At 41.6% G+C, this 21,136-nt stretch overlaps 3 protein-coding genes across 6 annotated transcripts; 2 read left to right on the forward strand and 1 right to left on the reverse strand.

Annotated features, from left to right (window-relative positions):
• Positions 1-1,554: 1,554 nt before the first annotated feature.
• Positions 1,555-5,218, reverse strand: dnajb4 (DnaJ heat shock protein family (Hsp40) member B4). Its single transcript, XM_029524532.1, has 3 exons — positions 5,007-5,218; positions 3,609-4,189; positions 1,555-2,801 (listed from the first exon to the last, which is right to left on the reverse strand). Exons 1-3 carry the CDS (start codon positions 5,215-5,217, stop codon positions 2,571-2,573), a joined length of 1,023 nt encoding a protein of 340 aa, XP_029380392.1. The 5' UTR covers position 5,218; the 3' UTR covers positions 1,555-2,570.
• A 1,406-nt stretch (positions 5,219-6,624) lies between these two features.
• slc25a24l (solute carrier family 25 member 24, like) lies at positions 6,625-10,837 on the forward strand. The gene is made up of 10 exons (XM_029524531.1): positions 6,625-6,830; positions 6,948-7,074; positions 7,405-7,492; positions 7,898-8,009; positions 8,122-8,280; positions 9,227-9,364; positions 9,459-9,569; positions 9,856-10,023; positions 10,104-10,242; positions 10,331-10,837. Exons 1-10 carry the CDS (start codon positions 6,708-6,710, stop codon positions 10,516-10,518), a joined length of 1,353 nt encoding a protein of 450 aa, XP_029380391.1. The 5' UTR covers positions 6,625-6,707; the 3' UTR covers positions 10,519-10,837.
• A 675-nt stretch (positions 10,838-11,512) lies between these two features.
• fubp1 (far upstream element (FUSE) binding protein 1) lies at positions 11,513-20,930 on the forward strand. Of its 4 annotated transcripts, XM_029524723.1 has the most exons (20): positions 11,521-11,650; positions 12,101-12,224; positions 12,972-13,007; positions 13,090-13,126; positions 13,215-13,261; positions 13,355-13,426; positions 13,526-13,583; positions 13,706-13,868; positions 13,959-14,057; positions 14,197-14,292; positions 14,387-14,489; positions 14,743-14,982; positions 15,165-15,325; positions 15,414-15,565; positions 15,673-15,749; positions 16,043-16,168; positions 16,517-16,591; positions 17,030-17,092; positions 18,771-18,928; positions 19,163-20,930. In XM_029524723.1, exons 1-20 carry the CDS (start codon positions 11,558-11,560, stop codon positions 19,169-19,171), a joined length of 1,989 nt encoding a protein of 662 aa, XP_029380583.1. In that variant the 5' UTR covers positions 11,521-11,557; the 3' UTR covers positions 19,172-20,930. The 4 variants fall into 4 exon arrangements, with proteins under 4 accessions (XP_029380582.1, XP_029380583.1, XP_029380584.1 ...); XM_029524722.1 differs by having other exon boundaries at positions 11,513-11,650; positions 18,771-20,930; XM_029524724.1 differs by having other exon boundaries at positions 12,101-12,191; positions 18,771-20,930.
• Positions 20,931-21,136: the final 206 nt, after the last annotated feature.

Consider the following 21,136-nt stretch of genomic DNA (forward strand, 5'->3'; position numbering starts at 1 on the left):
TCACTGTAAAAAATTAGTGAGGGAATTAAACCCAGGACAGCAGAATCAGCTTTAAGAGAGTGATACCAATCATTTTAAGCTTCCTGTGGTGGTTTCATATAAGATGTTCTGCATTATGTGCGCCGGTATTTCCCGTAATTCATTCATAGAGGCCATTTGAATCGACTTCTCTTCCTTCTCATTCAAATCTTATCCCAATGCACTCCCAGTGTAAGTGGTGGAAAACTGAATACACAGGCCTCATTTTTAGTTTATTTGAAGCTAATATGAGCCGCCAGGTGCCTGAATTAGGCAAATCAGTGAGGTACATCAGATATAGCCTTGTTTTGAGGAAAATTCCCCAATTGAGCTTCCTCAAACAGTGAGCTGGGAGGATGGAGCAGCCGCACAAAGGTATGGTTGTCCTAAAAGTTCTGTCATTTTGGAAAACACATGCTTGTTTTCAATTCAATTCAATTCAGACTACTGAGGACTGAATCAGAGGAAGGGAAGACTGATGATGATACCAAGCAAAACGTGTTTGGATGTACTTATGAGTACCTCATTATATACCAGAAAGGTAGTGAACCTGGTTTTAAGTCTTCAAACAGAGCTGTCAATTCACCATTCCAGAAAAGATCATCCAAAGACCAGGATCCAAATCAGACGCATAAGATCAAGCCCACAGATCAATTTCAGAAATGTTTTGGCTACAAATTGCTGTAACTATAAAAGTAAAAGGTACGTTGAGGGTAAAACCTGTCTTGGCTAACTTTGACAAGTTCTTACATGTAGCTTTAGACATGGAACACCACATTTTGCTTAACAAGGAACCCACATCCATTGGGAAGGAATGGAAGTGCATTAAAGCATATCTGAATAAAAATAACAGTAACATCACAATGTGAGACCTGCTGTGATCCTCAGAATCCACCCACATGTCAGTATAATGATATTTATGGTGCTTCTTAAAACCTATTTAACAAAAGTGAAACAGACTGTAAATAGACTTATTCAAATGGGAACTGGCAATAAAATATGAAGAGATAGGGACTTCTTATCACGTTAAAGTGCACTTTAAAAGATAAGACGTTAACAATCAGCATCACTCAACTCACAAACTTAAATTATTGGTTATTATTACATAAGCCACCTTAGTGCATTAATGTTTTTCCCACAATAGACCTAGCAGGAATGTTTATATAGTTTATATTGGTTGATGTAGCGATGTTCATATTGTGAAGGTTTCCATCAGGCTGCTAAACTCAAACTAAGCAGGAGCAGGTGTGTTTACTTTCTACCCTCCCTGGACAATGATGGCTCATCCTTTGCACAAATCTCTGTCAGCAAAAAGAACAAATTGTCTGCCACTGGATCCCCAGTTCACCAGAGGAACATTGGTGGCGGACGGTAGGAAAAAGTTTTGAAGAAAATACAATACATAGCAAATTAAAATGAACATGTATGTAAAAGATACATACTGTAGACATTATGTTGCTTTAATGGAGACCACACACTAAGAAATACAGTTTCAATGCCACACCTCCAGTCTGGTGGGCACCTGTGTTCCTCATGGACTCTCCCTTCTGTGCCCCCCCCCCCCCATGCCATGATGAGTGATGTGGCGTCCCCTGGTGGGAAAACATAAAGGCCTCTGTGTTGGCAGCTGATATCCAGCAGCTGAGACTGAGCATCTATATTTACACAGCCATAGTTTTGGTATTAGTAATGTTAAGCATTGATTTCAGTCACAATATTTTTAATTTTCAGGTTTGAAATTTGACCATGTACGCTTCACAACAGCAAAATATTCACATTTAACTACCAAAATATACTATATTTCATAAGAACCACATCATTCCCAGGTGCTGCAGAGACCCCACTTGGTTTAATATTGCTATGCGGACTGACTATAAATAGGCCTGTGCAGTATTAGTGGTTTTAAAGTGATTATTAATGCACCGTTCATTTCACGGAGGAGGAGTCACTGAATGCTTCTCCATGACTTTAACAGCTGATGATCAGTTAATGAAGAAATATTTATTTTAAAATTCAGTATCTTCACATGTAAGTTTCTAAAATGCACACATGACGGTCCAGATGAGTTCACTCCACCATTTTTGTTTTGAATAACTTGTACACAAAACAGCCTCCAAACTGAGAGTGGAAACATCAGCGACGAAGCCTGTTAAGTCTAAATGAGAGCTGATAAAAACGGACTGCTTGGCACTGCAGTGTTCCCAAGATCACTGGGACATGTTTTCTGGCAACTGTAGACTCAATCTCAGAAAATGCGTCCAACAAACAAAAAGATAAAATAATGTGTGGAAAAGACCCACATACATAAATTGTGTACTCTCAAATGTCAATAACCCAAACAGTCTTTCGCTTGTCTCACCTTGGCAGCATGCACGGTATTTATAAAAACACCATAAAGTTCAAAAATAGAAATTGCACATTTGTCAGTAGGGGGTCCATCTGTGAGCTGTCAGAACTGTCCCAGTGTGTTTGTGTGTTTGGTAATGAAGGTGAGTGTTGTTGAGTGTCATGCTGTGATCTCCCGTCCCCTCATTCAGTCCATGTCCTCCCTCCTAAGCAGGTAAATGTCGCTTCAGGACGTCTTTGGCGTTGCCGGGCAACATGTCAGGAAAGTTCACGTCAAACTCCACAACGAGATCTCCTCTCTGCTCTGGGTTTTTGGGGAAAGGGAGACCCTGCCCTGCAACAGTCTTTCTCAGGCCGGGCTTGATGACGTCTGTGATCTTCATGTTGCACGTCTTCCCATCTATCGTCGACACGGTAACCGAGCATCCGCACAATGACTGGAAAGACAGGAATGTGGATGTAAGATTGGGGATCAACAGGAGATTAGCGACCCACACATGATCCAATTCACTTCCAATTCCAAATTATATCAATTTATCTATGTATGAATTGATACTGATCAAACTGACATTCAACTGTGATTTCATGAATTACAGTACGTATGTCAGTATATTTTTTTGGAAATATAGACATTACAGATCAGGAATGATGATTTATAAAGAGTACTGGGACATTTATTCATTTCACTCTGTCAAACTACAATCAGAAAACTGAAAGTAGTAGTAAATAAATCCAAAATAAACTCTCGACCTCCATACAAATGGACATTTCATGTGTTCTGAAATGTTATTTTTCAGCATGATTAATGTCATGCACAGCTGATCAACGGGCTTCAGATACTGAGAGATATATTTCTGAGTGTTGAAGCGAGTAGGAGGAACCATATAAGTACATCTTGCACCGTGTAAGTGTGTATGTGTGCGTGTGGGCGGCCGCCGCCTCTCTAACCTCCCTGTGATACAGCTCCTGTTCCTCAATTCTGATTATCCAGATTACATAAGAGCACATCCAAAGTGTCTGTGCAGTTTGGTACTATACTCATGCAGTACACCTCTACTTTCCGTGGGAAACTTTTGAGGTGCACTACGCTGAGTTAATTGACTGTGTCGAGGCTTTCAAGTAGCACTCTGACGTAAAAGTGAGTTGGGTTTTTTTCTGAATATATGACTAATGCATCTATCACTCTCTATTATTACAACTACACTTAGTCACTGTGTATGCCAAAATAAAAAAAGAGTTCTCACCTGCCGTAAGCTCACACGAACAGGATACACAATGTTGGACCCTTCTCTCCGAAAGTGAGGGTGCGGCTTGTCCTTGATGACGAAAACGATGTCAGCGGGAATGGTGTTTGGTGACTCGTCTCCCTCCCTTGGGAACGTGATCTTGGTTCCCTCTTTCCAGCCCCGCTTGATCTCAATGGTGAGAATCTTATCCTCGTTTCGCATGGTCCTGCCATCTGGGTTTAGCCTTTTGCGAGAGATTTTCATCCTCTTGGTGCAGCCATGGAAGACCTCCTCCAGGGAGACCCTGAGTTCATGGATGATGGCCGGGTCTTGCTTCCGGCGCTGCTGCCCTCCCAGACCGATGTGGGCGTCCCGAGGGAAGCCGTTCAGGTTGAAGCTGGTGAAGGAACCAAAGGGGTCATTTCCATCCACTTCCATGTCCTCGTCATCTCGCCCATTGGCTTTGCGCCCAAAGAACATCTCGAAGGGGTTGGAACCACCAAAGAAAGTGGCAAAGGTGGCGTGAGGATCTCCGTGGAAGGTGTAGGTGAAAGTGCTACCTTGTCCGTCACTGGTGGGTCCACTTCCTCCCTTGAGACCTGGTGGATGGCAGAAATCATTCATTGGTCATGCAGATGTCGACACCTTTGATAAATCCAATCAGGTGGCTCAGATCAGCTTTGTACTAGAGTCAAAGTTTGAAACCACAGAGTTCCTATTCACTCAAATACTACAGGATCAGGAAACTCTCAAGACCTCCAATTTTTGGAGATTCTTGTGATGAAATAATCAATAGGATTGTCCATCCACTATGTTAAAAACCTTTCACACATTTTGATGCTCTGCTTTGGAAAGCGATGCCATCTGTGACACATATCCATCTCCATATTTTCAGTTTGGACTTCTCGCATACTTCCTTACTTATCCGGTAATGTTCATCTTGTCCCTTCTGTTAAATTAATGCTAAACATAAAATGTCACCTCTCATTTTGTATATGTTAATGTGAACGCGATCTGTGGTGCTTCCTTTCCTTCCTCACATCAAACCTGCTTCCCACCCATAACTGTCTTGACTGACAAGTCAGCCCTCATGTTCAGATACCACAATGTTGGCAGCACATACTGTGCACCGTGACAATGCTCCAGATTTCAGAACATTTGTTGGTGGCAACCCTTTGTGTGTTTATTTAACAGGGGCCTTTACCTGCACAGACATTACAGTAGGTCCATCTGTGTGTCTAATGGTCAGTTGTGTTCGGGGCCTGATGGTTGCAGTGGGATTTCAATTAAAACCATCTGTGTTTTACAGCCACCCATCCAGTTTTGTAACGGGACATTAAGGATGAATTAAGAACAGACACACGATGTTAAAGATGTTTATCAAGGCTTTAAAAAAAAAACACACACACACATTACCTTCCTCTCCATACTGATCATATATTTCCCTTTTCTTCGGGTCGCTGAGGACTTCATATGCCTCAGCGATTTCCTTAAATTTCTCCTCGGCGGCTGCAGACTTGTTTTTGTCCGGGTGCCATTTCAGCGCTTGTTTTCTATAAGCTTTCTTTATATCTTCATCTGTGGCTCCTTTAGAGATGCCCAACGTTTTATAGTAATCTTTACCCATGTTGTTTCCCCCCCTCCCCCACGTAATCCTGGGAAAAAAAGTTAAAAATAAAATAAAATAAAATAAATTAAGAAATGTAAAAAAAAAAATGGACAAGCCCTCAGTGAAGAGCTGATTCTGAATCAGTCGACGGAGGATGATCGCAGCAGTGAAAGCGGCCTCAGTCTGGACTACAACACAATAAGTCTCCGCAGACGGACACACGGTGCAGGATGAGGATCATTCAGTGGACCCCCTGATATTTATCCGTGACGGGATGACCCTCTTTAAATAGCCACAGCTCCCTCCCCCTGCAGCCGCAGCGCCCCAAGTCAAGCTCACCGCAATGAGCAGATCCGGTGAGCTCAGCTCAGCCTGCGACATGAAGTAGAAACTGGGCTAACTGGGCTAACTGGCTGCTGGGTTTTGTCCAACACTGACAACATTTATGTATTACCTCTCAAAGTTTCCCTGGAAGCGACATCAGCCAGAAAATTAAAAAAAAAGACTGTGTTCATTTAATGCGTTTAAATGTATTTTTTCTTAAAATAAATCATTACATTCATTTTTAGCCGGTATTGTTCTGCATGTGTTGGACTGTACAGCACATGTACAGCTCTTGAATAAAATCACAGCTCATGAATTAATGATGGAAGTGGTTTGACCCACATCTGAAGTGACTGAAGTGAATCTCTGGTCTTATTTCTCTTATTTTGAAAGCAGATATCCGGTTTCTGCTCCATCTAACTGAGTCCAGCTGGACTCTTCAAGACTGGAAACCGGCGGCTCTTTCTAGAAAGCAAAGACTGAAGCACGTCATTCACTAAACCGGGTCCTTTACACATCATCCAGGTGAGAGTAAAAAAAAGGCCCGCCCCATTGTGTTTTTGTGTAAATATATAAAGATGACAGCAGATGTCATTTGGGTGTCTGTGTCATTTCGGTGTGTGTGTGTGTGTGTGTGTGTGTGTGTGTGAGGCTCCTGGGGCACTGTTTTTCTGTTTTGTCTTTATTCAGCTTGTGTGTATACTTGCACTCACCAGACCTTTCCTATTGTTAGCTCAAACAAGGAATTGTTTTTGTTTTTTGTTTTTTTTTTTTGGTCTTTTTTGGTTTGTTTTTTTCTGAACGTTAATAGTTAATAATAATAATAATAGTAATTTAATTTATTATTACAGCCCCATGTCTGTCTCTGGAAACTCTGTCATCGGCTCCACAAATAGCCAAAAGGGCAGGCTGATGATTAGAGATGATGAGGAGGAGGAGGAGGAGGAAGATGGGGCTGTGGTCACTTCTCCTGCAGCCACAGCGCCACCTGCTGCAGATCAGAGCAGCTGATCTCCTGACTGGTCTGAGAATGAATCCTCTCATGCTGCCATGAGTCAGCGTCAGTGCAGAGCTGCAGGTCCATCATTTCTACTTACTGTCGATGCTTTATTCCTCTCTCTGCAGCAGGAAAACACCTTGAATTTCTTTTTAGATTTATATATTTTTTTATGTAAAAAGCAGCCATGGATCAGTTTCGTGGTTTATTTGTCAAATTGGACCAAAACAAAGATGGATTCATATCTGTGGCAGAGCTTCACGACGAGATGAGGAAGCATGGCATCTCCTCAGCAGAAGGCAAAGTCCAGGTAATATTCTCGCTGGCTTATTTTTTAATGCATGTGTGTATGTGACCCCAATTTCATACATTAATTCAAACAATCATCTCCTCAAAACATTTAATGAAAAAGTTTTCCTCCCTCTAGAATATCATTGAGTCCTATGACAAAGACAAAGATGGCCTGTTGGATTATTCAGAGTTCCTCACCTACATGATGGACAGAGAGAGGGCATGGAAAATACACTTTCATGACCTTGACAAGAATAAATGTGGTGAGTGGCGAGAGTCTCTCAATTTCTTATATTTATTCATAGGTCTTGACGACCTGCAGCCTCAGTTTTGTTCTGCTTTACAGAACACAATGTGCTTCTACTGATATCGAAGATTTGTAGTCCCACCTGGACACATTCTTTATAAAATACCATAAATGTTCTGTTTGTGGGCACTAAATGCTGTTTTCAAGGTCAAGACAGGAACAGCCACCATTCAAACACTAGATTTGTTTAGGTGCCCTGTTGACTAAACAGTCCTACAGGCTGTTAGCTTTGCACTCAGTGTGTGCATTATCTGTGTGTAATTCTGTGCATTTCTTCTCTGATCAGGAGTGATTGACCAGGAGGACATCATATGTTTGTTTAAGGAGTTAGGAGTGGTCATTTCAAAGCCGAATGCAAAAAAAATTATACAAATGTAAGATTTTTTTGCCAACTACCTCATGGAATAATCATTATATTTGAGTAACTATAAATTTGTTTGACACAAAAAACTTGTGTTTAAACTTATTTAAAGGCGAAATGCATTCAAACTGAGACATTTCATTCATACACATTAAACTTATTGGTGGTGTACAAAAGACTCTGGTCTCACTTTACAATGAGATACTCTTTCTTTCTTGGAATGATAAATTGTTATTTCATGAAGGAAATACATCTGTACAACTTTTACATGTATGGATTTTTGTAAAGTGATACCAGGACGGTGTCTTAGAGACAACCTGATTAAAAAACGAGTTGATGTATGAAGAATCTTCATCTTGTGATGACACAAAGAAGCAACGCAGTGAACGTGTGCTGCTGTTGTGTTTGCTGATGCCAGGATGGACAAGGACCGATCGATGACAGTGGACTGGGGTGAATTCCTGCACCACATCATCCTCAACCCCGTGGACAACATTGTGGAGCTTGTGACCTCATGGAAACACCAGCTGGTAAGAAGAGGTGGCCCTTACTTTGAAAGGACTCTTTGAGGCTACACAAATCTGTAATAACACAAAAGGTTAGCGAAAAAGATGATAAATTCAATCATTCGCCTCCCTGTAGGTCTTTGATGTGGGGGAGAGCCGTGCGATGCCCCTCGAACTCCCTGAAGAGGCGTCTGGATTCGGGGTTTGGAGGACGTTTGTTCTGGCAGCAGGACTGGCAGATGCTGTATCGCGGACTGTGACGGCACCCATCGACCGCCTGAAGACCCAACTACAGGTCACCCCTACCAACACGGGCTCCTGTATCAGTGAAATGCATCACTTCATTTGATATGATCTGTGCTTTGAGAGTGTCGCAGACTAAATGGGTATAGTTTCTTCTGAATTACTAAAGCTTTCACTGTACTTTTAATCATTACTTCATTTAAAGACAGTTTAAATTTCTCACTCTCTGCATGAAACTTGAGGCTTATTGACTGGACTTGAATTTTTATTACCTTTTAGTGTATACTTAATTGATAGGTCTGCTTTCTAACTACCCGAGCTTTCAACCATCTCACAGTTTACCTTCCTTTATTTGGTGAATAAAGTCTGTGAAGTGCAGTTTGAAGCGCTGAGAGCTAGTTTTTGGTTTGACTATTTAGATCATTGTTTTAAATGCATTGTTCCTAAAGATCAGATGAGATATGAACCTCCTGGGTTAAGCTCAAATAAAAAGATGGAGAATCTGTAACATTTGCACTAATTTCCTCTCATGTGCTGTGGATTGTGTTCTTATTGGCTTTCTGTGTGTACAGAACCAGAAAAGACAAAACCCTAACCTGTTCTTACAGCTGAGAATTATTTGACCGCCTCAGGGTGCAAAGAGAGTCTGTTGTCAGCAATCTTGTTTTACATAATCTGTCTGTTCCTGATAGTAGAGGAGAGTGATAAGTTTATACAGCCATTCACGAACACGTGTGAGAAAGAGAGAATGGGCTAAATCATTAATGAGGTTCATTATATCTTTAGTGCTGTTTTTGTTGCGGCTTTAAATCAGCGCTTCTCCTTTGTACCCTTAATGCTGATGGGTTGTTGACCCGAGTTGACACTGACCTCTGACCTTTCTGCTGTACAGTCTATCTTTGTCCTCAGCTATTATCTTTGCACCATGAAAGTACTCTTATTATGTCTCTGCTTCACATTACTCATTCAGTTTGAACTATTTCCCGTGTTCTTTATAGGTTCATGGATCCAAGGCCTTCTCTCAAGGCTTCCAGGAAGTAAAAGCGGGTGGTCTGCGGTCGATGTGGCAAGGCAATGCTGTCAATGTGCTGAAAGGAACACCACAGTCGACCCTACAGTGTCTTATATACACCCAGGTGAGGCATAAAGCAGCTGACAGCTCTCCAGTTTGAATTATTGACAAACCACATTCCTACTTACAGTGAATGTGCCCACTCCTGATCTGTCCAGATGAAGGTGTACACTCAGAACCGAAGCCAGGAGCCTTTGACGGTGCAGCAGCGTTTTGGGTTGGGTTGCATCTCTGGCGCCGTTGCTCATGCTGCCTTCTACCCTTTGGAGGTATCAGAGATTATCGTCAGGACTGAATTTGCTCCCATCTTTAAAAATTACTGTTGTAATACTCAATGCAATCCACTGATATTTTGCTAATTAGTTATTTACAACTTAGACAGGTTACCCTTTGAAAAGTTTTCATTTAGCCCAATACTATAAGCAGTATTTTTCAATCCAACTGACAAACCAATCTTATCTTATTTTGAATTTTGTGACAGTTATTGCGTAAATTACATGCTTTTTTTTATTTTAATAGTGTGTAATAATATCTCTCCTCTTACTTGCCCCTGAGGTGTTGAAAGTCAGGCTGAACCTGCAGCAAGCTGGCACATATAACGGTGTGGTGGCCTTTGCCCGATCCATTTACAGACACGAGTCTTTGTCCTCCTTTTACCGAGGATTCAAGCCAAGCATCCTCTGTATGGTCCCCTATGCAGGCGTGGAGTGTGCAGTTCATCAGGTGAGACAAAACAGCACACGAACGTTGAGACCCTGTTCGTCTCACAGTTACTAATCATAAGTATTTCTTTCTTATTGTAGTCGATCATGACTTGGGCAAAAAGTGATCCAGCCTACAGCAGTGACTCCAAACTGTTTTTCTTCAGTTTTGTGGCCTTTGCCTCAGGACAGGTGACCAGTTACCCACTGGCAGTGATCCGCACTCAGCAGCAAGCTCAGGGTAACATTTCTCTCCAGTTAACACGGTTGAGTTTATCTAAAACAGTCTAAGATAATGTTTCCCTCATCAACATTTGTATGTTTTGCAGCTTTCAGCTCAGATTCGCGCCCAGCTTCAGGTGTTTTACAGGGACTCATTGGGATATATGAAAGACGTGGAATTAGAGGATACTACAACGGCATGGGGGCAAGCTTTGTCAGGGCTGTTCCCTGTGCCTTGATAAACTACACCTTGACAAGGAAATTTGAAAATCTCTTTTCCTCAATGGAGTTTTGATCTTTAACAGAAATTGATTTCTTTGCATGCTGAACTGTTGCAGGAATGTGATCAGGAACACCAAGGAAAATCCAATAACTGTGAACTCTTAGAAATGTGAACTGAATCCCAAAATAACTGGAATCCTGAAATAATTTATACAAGTCTTCCAGACGCACACTGTCATGTGATTAACATCTGTTGGTTTTATTTTTAAGAGGTAAGTGAAGAGTTTACCTATGATTTAGACTAATTAACATCTGATTGAATGTTGACACATAGCTGATTTGAAATCTACAGTGTGACTCACTGATAACTGCCCACTTAAGACTGACCTGTATAAATGTGTGAGCTGTACAATAAAATATTACATTTTATTTCATAGCAGAGATCAATGATCTTTTTCTTTCATAATCAAACTGTGTCAGTGAAATACAGTGTCCAGAGTGGATAGTTCCTTGCTTTGACTTGAATGTGTATTACAGATGTTAAAGCACATACACTTCAGCCTCTTTTCTTGTCAAATGACAATACAAATATTTCAGTGTACACTTACACTGAGAAATTGTACACGTATTTCTGAATTTCAGAGTGAAAGACAAATGATCAAGATTAGGAAGATTAGAACTGTGTTTACTTATCCTCAACCTGACCAGGCCCCAAAACTGATGTCATTTTGTAATTTCAAAAACAGAAAATATATGATAGCAGCCCCCCCCCCCCAAAATAAAAATTAACCTAACTAGATTTGTTACTTCTGAATTACTTCTGGGATTACAGAGGCATCTTAATGTTTTTCAAATTATCATATAGATTTGTTTTTTTTATATATAAATAAAGGAAAACTATCAATGAATTCGGTTTGAATTGTTAGCTTAAAAAAAAAAAAAAAAAAAAAAACCCAAACAAAAATACCCAAAAAGGAAATAAAGAACCAAACAAACGACCCCCGCAACTCGTCCGTTATCGCGAGATTGGAGATTTGCCCGCGAGTTTTCCCGTCAACGTCCAGTGAATGAAAGCCGCCATCTTGTCGCGCCGACCAGAAGAAGAAGCAGATATGGCTGACTACAGCAGCGTGGCTCCGCCGTCCTCTAACGCCGGTGGCGGGATGAACGACGCTTTTAAAGACGCTCTACAGAGAGCACGGCAGGTGAGAGGACTCTCCAAGTGGTTAAGTCCAGGAATAGTTTCCAAAACGGCAGAAATTAAGAGTTTCTCTGTAAGCGATTTCTGCCGTTACGTGTGGGATCGGGAGAAGCTAGGCTAAGCTAAACCAGCGGGTAACGTTTCGCCACGCTGCCCCCCCCCAAAAGAAAAAAAACCCTAACAAAACGATGCAGAAATAGAAGCTATGATAGCTGCACCCATAGATGGAGTTAGTTAAACATCACTAACTGTCCGGAGCTCGCAGTGATGTGTGTTTTTTCCAACATTAACCGATCCGTTGAAACGTTGAACCAAAGCGGTCCTTTGTTGGTCCGGACTTCCGGGAGGAGCTGTAGGCCGCGTCCAGCCTGCATCGAGCTGGACGGCAGGACGGCCAAAGATTGGACAAAATGTCCAACGGAATAAGGGTTTTCTCCGCTAATCTTTGTTTCAGATCGCGGCGAAGATCGGTGGTGATGGAGTTGCGGCACCTCCAACAAACGAATTTGGCTACGGAGGCCAGAAAAGGCCCCTGGAGGACGCTGGTGGGTATTTTCCCATGCCTAACCTGAATATCGGTCAGTGGCTCAAATCGATTCAATGCAAGTCTTCCCAGTTAATGCTTGCCTGTGTTTGTTTTTGTTTTTGTTTTTTTCTGTTTGTTTTTGTTTTTGTTTTTTTAAAGCAACTACTAAATCATATTTGCATAGAAATGTTATTAATCCACAGTAGATCATGCAATTTGAAGTGTCTAACATCTGTACTAACTATGTTACTGTAGTTTTATTTCCATGTGTTTGTTTCATGCATATGTTAGCTATGGCATGTGTGTTGTATTTAAATTATATTGTCACTGTCTGTTCTCAGCTGTTTTCAACCAGTGCCTGTGGATGAAAATGTTTTAATAATCCGGGCGTGAACATGTGTGACTTCATGATTTCATTTTAACGTCTAGGGGAGTTTTGGATGAAAAGCATCTTCAGTTATTGTTTCACTTTGAAAGTATAATCAATGAAAATCTTCTGATTTTTAACGTCTGATCCAATAATTTTTTTAAGTAATATCATTGTCATTGTTTCCACATTTCTACTGATGTTTCCTATAGTAGTGCATCAACAGCATCACAAACTACTGTTACGTTGCTGCTCTTACTGGTGGAACCTAATAACTCAATGGCAATTTGAGCCTTTGTAGTTGAATATTTTTGCCACCTTTTGCTTTAACCATCAATGGTTCGGGCAGTTCAGCTTCAGTCCCTTATAGGAATGTGATAGAGGTTATAATGTCAGAAACTTATGCTGGTGTATGATGTTGTGTTGTCGCAGACCAACCAGAAACAAAGAAGGTGGCTACAAATGATGGTGAGTAATTGTCTTACTAGCACAGGTTACGCTTAATGTTGTTTATTTTTCCTTTAATACACTGTGACATATTTTCCCCCAGCCTTTTCAGGGATGGGAGGAATGGGAGGTCCTCCAAGGTAAATATAGAAATGGATTTAAAAATTTCAACTTTGACATTTGGCTCCACTGTAATATTCACAGTGACACACTTATTTTCATTCCCAGGTCAACATCAGAAGAATTCAAGGTCCCAGATGGAATGGTTGGATTCAGTAAGTTTTCGTTTTGCAGTAAACAATGAAAGCATAATTTTCCGCTTGTTTGTGTCTTGTGTTGGGGGTAACCTTTTTTCTTGTCTTTTCTAGTTATCGGAAGAGGGGGCGAACAAATATCACGTCTGCAGCAGGAGTCCGGTTGTAAAATACAGATCGCCCCTGGTAGGTTTAACTTTGTAGCCGATATCTTGAGTGACTATTGACGTGCTTTAGTTATTATTGTGTAAGGTTTGTATTCCAAGTTTGTTCTCTGTGTTGTAGACAGTGGAGGAATGCCAGAGAGGTCTGTGACGTTAACAGGGCCACCAGACTCAATCCAGTAAGTTGCAATTAATACTCTTGTAAAAAAAAAACCCAATATATTTTATTCCCTAAAAATCATGTATTGGTTCTTTGTTTGGAATTGTGGTCATTGTTTAAGGATAATTTTTCTCCCCCCAGAACTGCAAAGAGACTACTAACAGAGATAGTTGAGAAGGGGCGTCCAGCCCCAGCGTTCCACCACAACGACGGCCCGGGAATGACTGTTCAGGAGATTATGGTCCCTGCCTCTAAAGCCGGACTTGTCATTGGAAAGGGGGGAGAAACAATCAAAAGCCTACAGGTGGGTGTTTGGCTAGTCCAAGAAGCCACGCTCAAAGTAAAAGCGGTGATCGGTCTTAGCTGAGAGTCTTTTATCATTCTTGACCTGCAGGAAAGAGCTGGAGTAAAGATGGTCATGATCCAAGATGGACCGCAAAACACAGGTGCAGACAAGCCACTCCGTATTTCAGGAGAACCCTTTAAAGTTCAGGTACGTCCTCAACTATTGCACTTCTCTCTTTAATCTTTTCTGTCACTCTTGAGGTAAACCTTGTCTAAAGTAATAGAATCACTTATGTGCTTATTTGCCTCCACTGAGACTGGAGTAACACTGAGACTTTTCTCCTCAGCAAGCCAAAGAGATGGTGATGGAGCTGATAAGAGACCAGGGCTTCAGGGAGCAGAGGGGCGAGTATGGTTCGAGGATCGGAGGAGATAGTTTAGACGTAAGTGTTTTGTAATATGCTCTCTTGATTTATAGACTTAGAGGCAAAGTTTCAATCAGTATTTGAAGTTTATTTTCTGTCATTGTCTGTTTAGGTTCCTGTACCCCGGTTTGCAGTAGGAATTGTCATTGGCAGAAATGGAGAGATGATCAAAAAAATTCAGAATGACACAGGCGTCAGGATTCAGTTCAAACCAGGTGAGTGTTAAAGTGCATTCAGTCAGAAAGTATGAGCACCTACAACAGCAGGAAAGAAAGCACTACAAATGTGAATGGTCTATGACGAAAACTCATGCACCACGCTGAAAACTGATGGATAACCCTAACCCTAAACTTATCTGAGACCTGAACACATTTCTGTATTAGTTGAGTAGTTCGTTTAGTTTCATCATTACCACTGTTACATCAAGTATTGTGTGTGTTTGAGTGTTTAATCACCTTGTCCTTGTAGATGATGGCAGCACACCAGACAGGATAGCACAGATCATGGGTCCTCCTGACCAGGCTCAGCATGCAGCAGAAATCATATCTGACCTGCTGAGGAGTGTCCAGGCTGGAGGACCCCCAGGACATGGCGGTGGCAGAGGACGTGGCCGGGGGCAGGGCAACTGGAACATGGGCCCCCCTGGTGGCCTGCAGGAGTTTACCTTCACCGTTCCAACCATGAAGACCGGCCTCATCATTGGAAAGGGCAAGTGACTTGTTGGAAAGTTCAGATGCGAGAGTTCTATTGCTGATGGAAACATAGAACTTTGCTCAATTTATCGCCTACGTGGCATTTAGTTGTAGAAAAATCAGGATTAAAAAATGTGTAATTAAGAAATGAAAGGAGAAACTTTCCACTATTTAACTGGTAATTGTGCTCTTTTCCAGGTGGTGAGACAATCAAAGGCATCAGCCAACAGTCCGGAGCCAGGATTGAGTTACAGAGGAATCCTCCACCGAATGCTGATCCCAACATCAAAATGTTCACAGTCAGAGGCTCCCCTCAACAGATCGACTACGCCAGGCAGCTGGTGGAGGAGAAAATTGGGGTAAGACCTGACCTGATGTTGGTCCGTGTTCCCTGTAGAGAAACTTGTTTATGCTGAGCTTGTTTACAGATTTTTTTGTGTTTTTCAGGGACCAGTTACACCAATGGGTGGCCCACACGGTCCCCCTGGTCCACATGGAGGTCCAGGCCCACATGGTCCCCCGGGACCACCTGGGCCCCCCGGTGCTCCCATGGGCCCCTACAACCCTGGACCATACAACCAGGGACCTCCAGGGCCTCAGTGAGTACAGTTGGATCGTGTGTGTCTTCCGTACTACAAGAATCTGTGTGATGACAAGAATATTGAGATGGGAGTGAAAGAAAAAGCTGATTTCTTTTTTTCCTCAGCGGCCCTCCTGCCCCCTACCAGCCTCAGGGGTGGGGCAATGGCTATCCACATTGGCAGCAGGGACAACCTGACCCTAGTAAGTACAAGCTAGTCATTGAGGCACGGTACATTTTGTATTTGGAGGAAAAGAAACAGCTCTTCATGATAGTCCTTTTATATTAGCCAACAAAGTCAGTTTACAGATTCAGGTCAGCTCATCATCAGTATACGTAGGTCTTGAAGCCTTCAAGCGCCTTAAAAGGGCCATAGAAGCAAAACATAACATTTCAGACATGGTTAAATCCGTGACTGACAGAATAGCTATAATCGTACATTTATAGCTTTATTCCAAGCCTTTATGTTCTAACCAGGCTTGTTTTTTGGATTTAGATAAAGCAGCAGCCGACGCCAATGCAGCGGCGTGGGCAGCCTATTATGCTCAGTACAGCCAGCAGCCACAGGCTCCCATGACCCCAACAAGTGGAGCCCCTGGCACGACCCAAACCAACGGCCAAGGTAACCAAAGTGTTTCTCAATTAGGAGAGTGTCAGTGCCTGTAGAAGAGCAGAGAAGGTTGTAGAAGAGTGCAGAGCAGTGTAGTTTACTTGAGTACAGTCCTTTGCTCCTGTCTTCATGGTGTCTCTAACAGGAGGCAGTTTGGTTTCTTTTTTCTTTTTTTTTTTTTTTTTTTTTTCCCCCCCAATGACTTTGCTTTTCCAGAACATCTTTTAAACTCTTTTTATATTACCCCAAGGACAGGGTAGTTTTCCTCCACCATCCCTAGGCTGACAGCCCGAACCAGACAGGTGGAGGACAAACTGCTGAGAATGATTCACTAATTACAAGTACCGTTTTTTTTAACAGGTGACCCACAGGCTGCAGGTCAGAGTGGACAGGCAGATTACACCAAGGCCTGGGAGGAATATTACAAGAAAATGGGTATATGAACGTAGTTTCAGTGTACACTTACTGACACATGACAGTCTAAACAGCCACGGGGCATTCAGTCAGCTTCTTTTTCAGGTCTGGGTATTTGTCAGTATTGCTGGCCTGCTGTGGAGCCATTTCACTGTCTCCACTTGGTTTGACATTTGACACCTGTGCTGTTTAGACTGCAACACTTTGGCTATCTGCAGGACTGAGCTGTGGAAACAGAACCACCTTTGTGAGCCTAGAGTAGTAGTACTTTAGGCTTTATCTACACTGATGGCATTATTGCAATGTGCTATGAATGTGTTACTGCTACTGAATGCGTGTAGAGTTAAATGATGCATTTGGGGTTATGTATACAAAAAAAATGTAGCTTTAATGTTTTAATGTTTTCAGATTTAATTTGGCACTTGAATGCATTGACACATGCTTTTCCTCTATTTGCAGGTCAACAGAGTCAACAACCTCAGGACTACACGAAAGCCTGGGAGGAGTATTACAAGAAACAAGGTGGGTGAATTCGCTCAATTCATTTCACAGCATTTAAATTGAATTAATTTAAGTTGGAATGAATGCATGTTGACTTTTTTTTTTTTTCTCCACGGTGAGAAAACATAAGAAATCAGTTTAAATTCTGTGTGAGGCAAACAACTCTGAGATCCTAAAGAGTTGGTGAGTCAGTCGAATTGAAATGTTAGTTAAGAGATTTGGAAGATTGAGATGAGAAGCTGAGCTGTGCTCCCCAGTAGCTCTGAGATTAGAGGATCTGTAGTCCTAAAGAGTTGGTTGGTTTGAAAACAGACTTTAAACACACTAAGTTTTTATTCCCTCAAGCAGTTTCTCAAAATACTTTGCTCCAAATCTTTTGATTTCATGTAAGGTTTAAATGCAGACTTTTTAATTAGTCTAAGTTAGTTTCATTTTATTGGGAAGTAGAGACACAAAAGTGACAAATATAAACACGAGCACCTGATAAGCGGTCCCCAACATTTTTTTTTTGTGCTACGGACTGGATTTATATAAAATATATAAAATAAAATTTTATATATATATATATATATATATATATATATATATATATCTTTCAGATTCTGATATTCACTTCGGTCTTTTCATGCGGACCGGTACCAGTCCGTGGCCTGGTGGTTGGGGACCGCTGTCATGAACCATTCAGGGCTTTATCATAACTTGGTATCAATGAGACCCTGAAGGATGAGGATGATGATGAAGGGAGGCTGTTTAACTTCAGCAGTTCTCATTAATTGAGCTGCTGTTTTCCCAGCCGCCCAACAGAAAGGCAGAAGGTTTCTGACCTGCCACCACCAGAAATCTGTGGTGGGTTCGTTCCCCTTCTTACATGTTACTCTGCTGGAGCTCATTGTTAATTCGTCTGTGGGTCTCCTCGAGAGATAAAGCTGATTATTTCAGCTGATCAAAGATATTAGATAACTGTAGTTTTTACATATTGAAGTAATTTGTCTGTTTCTTCTGTCAAGTTTGAATAAAAATACAAATGGGTTATTATAGGATCAGTAATGATTTTCATGGGTTTGAGTTCATTCTGCAGTTCCACCGTTAGCTAAAATTCATATTTATATAATTCCTTTAGTATTAGATGTATAAATAAAACTATTACTGACATGGCTCCACTGAGCTGACTCTCAGGACTCTGGACTGGTGTCTCATGTGCCTCCTGTTTTTGTTCTGGATCAGCTGGTCTGAAATCTTGTTGCTGACTGTCTGCTGCTGGTCTTGTGCTTCGGCTCAAACCTTAAAAATGCAGCCACACCCTGTTCAGTGATGAGGCTGCAATTTTATCACAGTAAAAATACCAGTTGTGCATGGCTTCAAGGGGCGGGGCAGGGCAGCACTCACAATGAAAAGTTAAGATCCTAAAAGGTGGCGACTGAAGGCAGTTGTTTCAAAAATGGAGACATTGTGTAAGAGGAAGCAGAAGTTTAAACAGCTCCTTTCTTACTGACCTGATAGAGTCCAGGCGATGATCCTGGACGTCACAGTTGATATTAAACTGCCATACGTAGCTCCAAGTGCAGAGAATGTCCAGATAATTTGACCAGCTTCTGCCTGCTATCATCAAAGTGTCACTTCCTCGTGAGTTTAGTCAATCGTCTGGATTTTCAGGCTTGTCTGCCACTGAAATTCCTTTGCTCTGGTTTTACCCCCTCAGGTCAAGCTGCCCCTCAGGCCACAGCAGCAGCCGCCGCCTCCCAGCCTGGAGGCCAGCCAGACTACAGCGCTGCCTGGGCGGAGTACTACCGGCAGCAGGCCGCTTACTACGGCACGGCCAACCCCCAGACGATGGGCGCAGCACCACAAGCCCCTCAGGTACATCCCCGATAAGAATCTGCTCTCCACATTCACTTATACTCAGTAGTTTTGTGCCGTAACCTCCTTCCTTCCTCAGGACTTTACAGGGTTCCTGGTGCTGCAGCAGCTACACAAACTTAACCAAAGCAATTTCCTCCCTAAACAGGTTTTTAGCTTTTTATTTTGGGAAGCTGAGTCCACTGTTTCTGCTGTTAACATGCAATGTATCTTCTATGTATTTCTTCTGCACAGGGCCAGTAATGTGAAGTGGACATAAAGTAAATGCTACATTGTCGAAACAAAATCCTTTGTTAAATGTTTGGATGCTGACGCCTTGATGAAGATCTTAAATTTCCTTGGTTTGAAAGTGTTTCACATAGATGGCAGATTTCCCGGCCAACACGTCCTCTTTCTTTTCTGTTTTTGTTTTTTCTTTCTCTTGTAAATGCTTTGTTTTTAGTGAGGTAATTATACATATGGTCATTCCAGCCTTGTATCTACATTAAATGTGGTTAGAACTCATGTTTATTGAACTGTTGACATTACCATGTAAATCATCTCAGTTTTAAAATGCTATTGCCTGTTGTGTTTTTGCAATAAAACAAACTGAAACCTCCTGTGTTGGTAAGTTGGGGTGGTTGGAAACAGAGAGGGTTACTATGAACTTCTGTACGTTTTTGTTTTTACCAGGGAGGAGGAGGTGGAGTGGGGGGGGTTAAAATGTAGGCCACGTGGGGGGTTTACTTGTCCAAAATGGTTGACTCAAAGTTGTGCTGTCTTGTCTCTCTCCAACTGTCTATAAGGCTCTTAGATACATTATGTGGTGCAATGATAATGACTGGTTCAGACCAACAAACGTCCTCTTGTTGATAGACTTTTTTTTTTTTTCCACATCAGCTGTAGACAGATGTTTGTCCGTAGAGAGTTGACAGGTATCTGTGTTATGGTAACTCATGCATTAACTGCGTTGCTGTGGCGCTTTCTCCAAGTTCTGCCTGGTTTGCTGACATTGTTGAGGTAGTATGCACTGTGTTTTTGCCTTGATTAGACACTTCCTCCTCCACAGGCAAGGTTAGACAAAGCGGTAAGAAAGTATTTCTCTTAACATGTTCCTCAGAAAACGTGGTTGCAAGAAATGTTGCTCATTTTTTAGTGCTACATATATATATATATATATCTATCTATATTTTTGTGCTGTTCTTCTTCCAGGACAGTCAGGTAAATTGCCACTGTATCCAAAATGCATTGAATCGTTTTGTCTTGCCCATTGCCAGTTGTGAACTAACTCACATGTATGAATTTGTCTTTATTTTGAAAAGAATGTTTTTTTAATATAAAAACATTGCAAAAAAAAAAAAAGAAACCATTTTTGCTGTGCCCATTCTGTTAGTGTTGATCCAGTTTAAGAACATAGATGTTGTAGGGTCGAGGGTGGCTAAGCAGTCGTCATCCATCAGTTGAGCCCTCCTATACTGTAAGTACAAAAACTGTGATTGAAATTGCGAGATACACGCTTTTTTATGCTTCATGAACTGCAAAAGATGTAGTGTTTCTGTCAAATATTGCCATTTCCCCCATTTCTGTGGGTAAGTATGAAATGTTCTGAGGAGGGGCCTTAGAGCTGTAGCCTGACTCTTGTTACCACCATGTTTCTGAGAATTCATTTCCCCTGTTTGACTCCTGACTGCATAACATTGAGACTCTTGAATCTTTCCAGTGTGTTGATTCTCTGTAGATTGTTCTAGATTTTGCGTGTAGGTAGCATTTCGATGCCAGTTGGAGATCTGAACTCTGAGGGCTTGAATGTCAGCACTCTTACACTGCTGGTAGGAACTGTTCAAGGATGTCCATCTGGATTTCTTTCTTTTTATTTATTTATTTTTTTTTGCGTTTTTGAATATCTTACCTGTTAAGTGCCACTGTGTAGTTCAGACTCATGTTTTTTCTCAAAAAAAAAAAAGAAAAGCCATTTATTGCAATACATTGCTTTAGACAGAAAGCCTACTGCATAACTCCAGCGTAGCATGCTTAGGTTTCTGTTATTTCTTCAATGTCCTATATGAGCATGTGGAATGCTAGTAGTGGAAGTGCTTCTGACTAGCTCAGTATTGACTATGACATTTTCTGAATGAGCACTGTTGTTGAAAGGCTGTTGATTTAAAAGGTCAAAACAAGTCTTTGACGTCATTGTTCACTGATGGCAAACAGTGCAATATATTTGATCTT

This window comes from Echeneis naucrates, chromosome 17 (assembly GCF_900963305.1).
Source record: "Echeneis naucrates chromosome 17, fEcheNa1.1, whole genome shotgun sequence".
NCBI lineage: Eukaryota > Metazoa > Chordata > Actinopteri > Carangiformes > Echeneidae > Echeneis > Echeneis naucrates.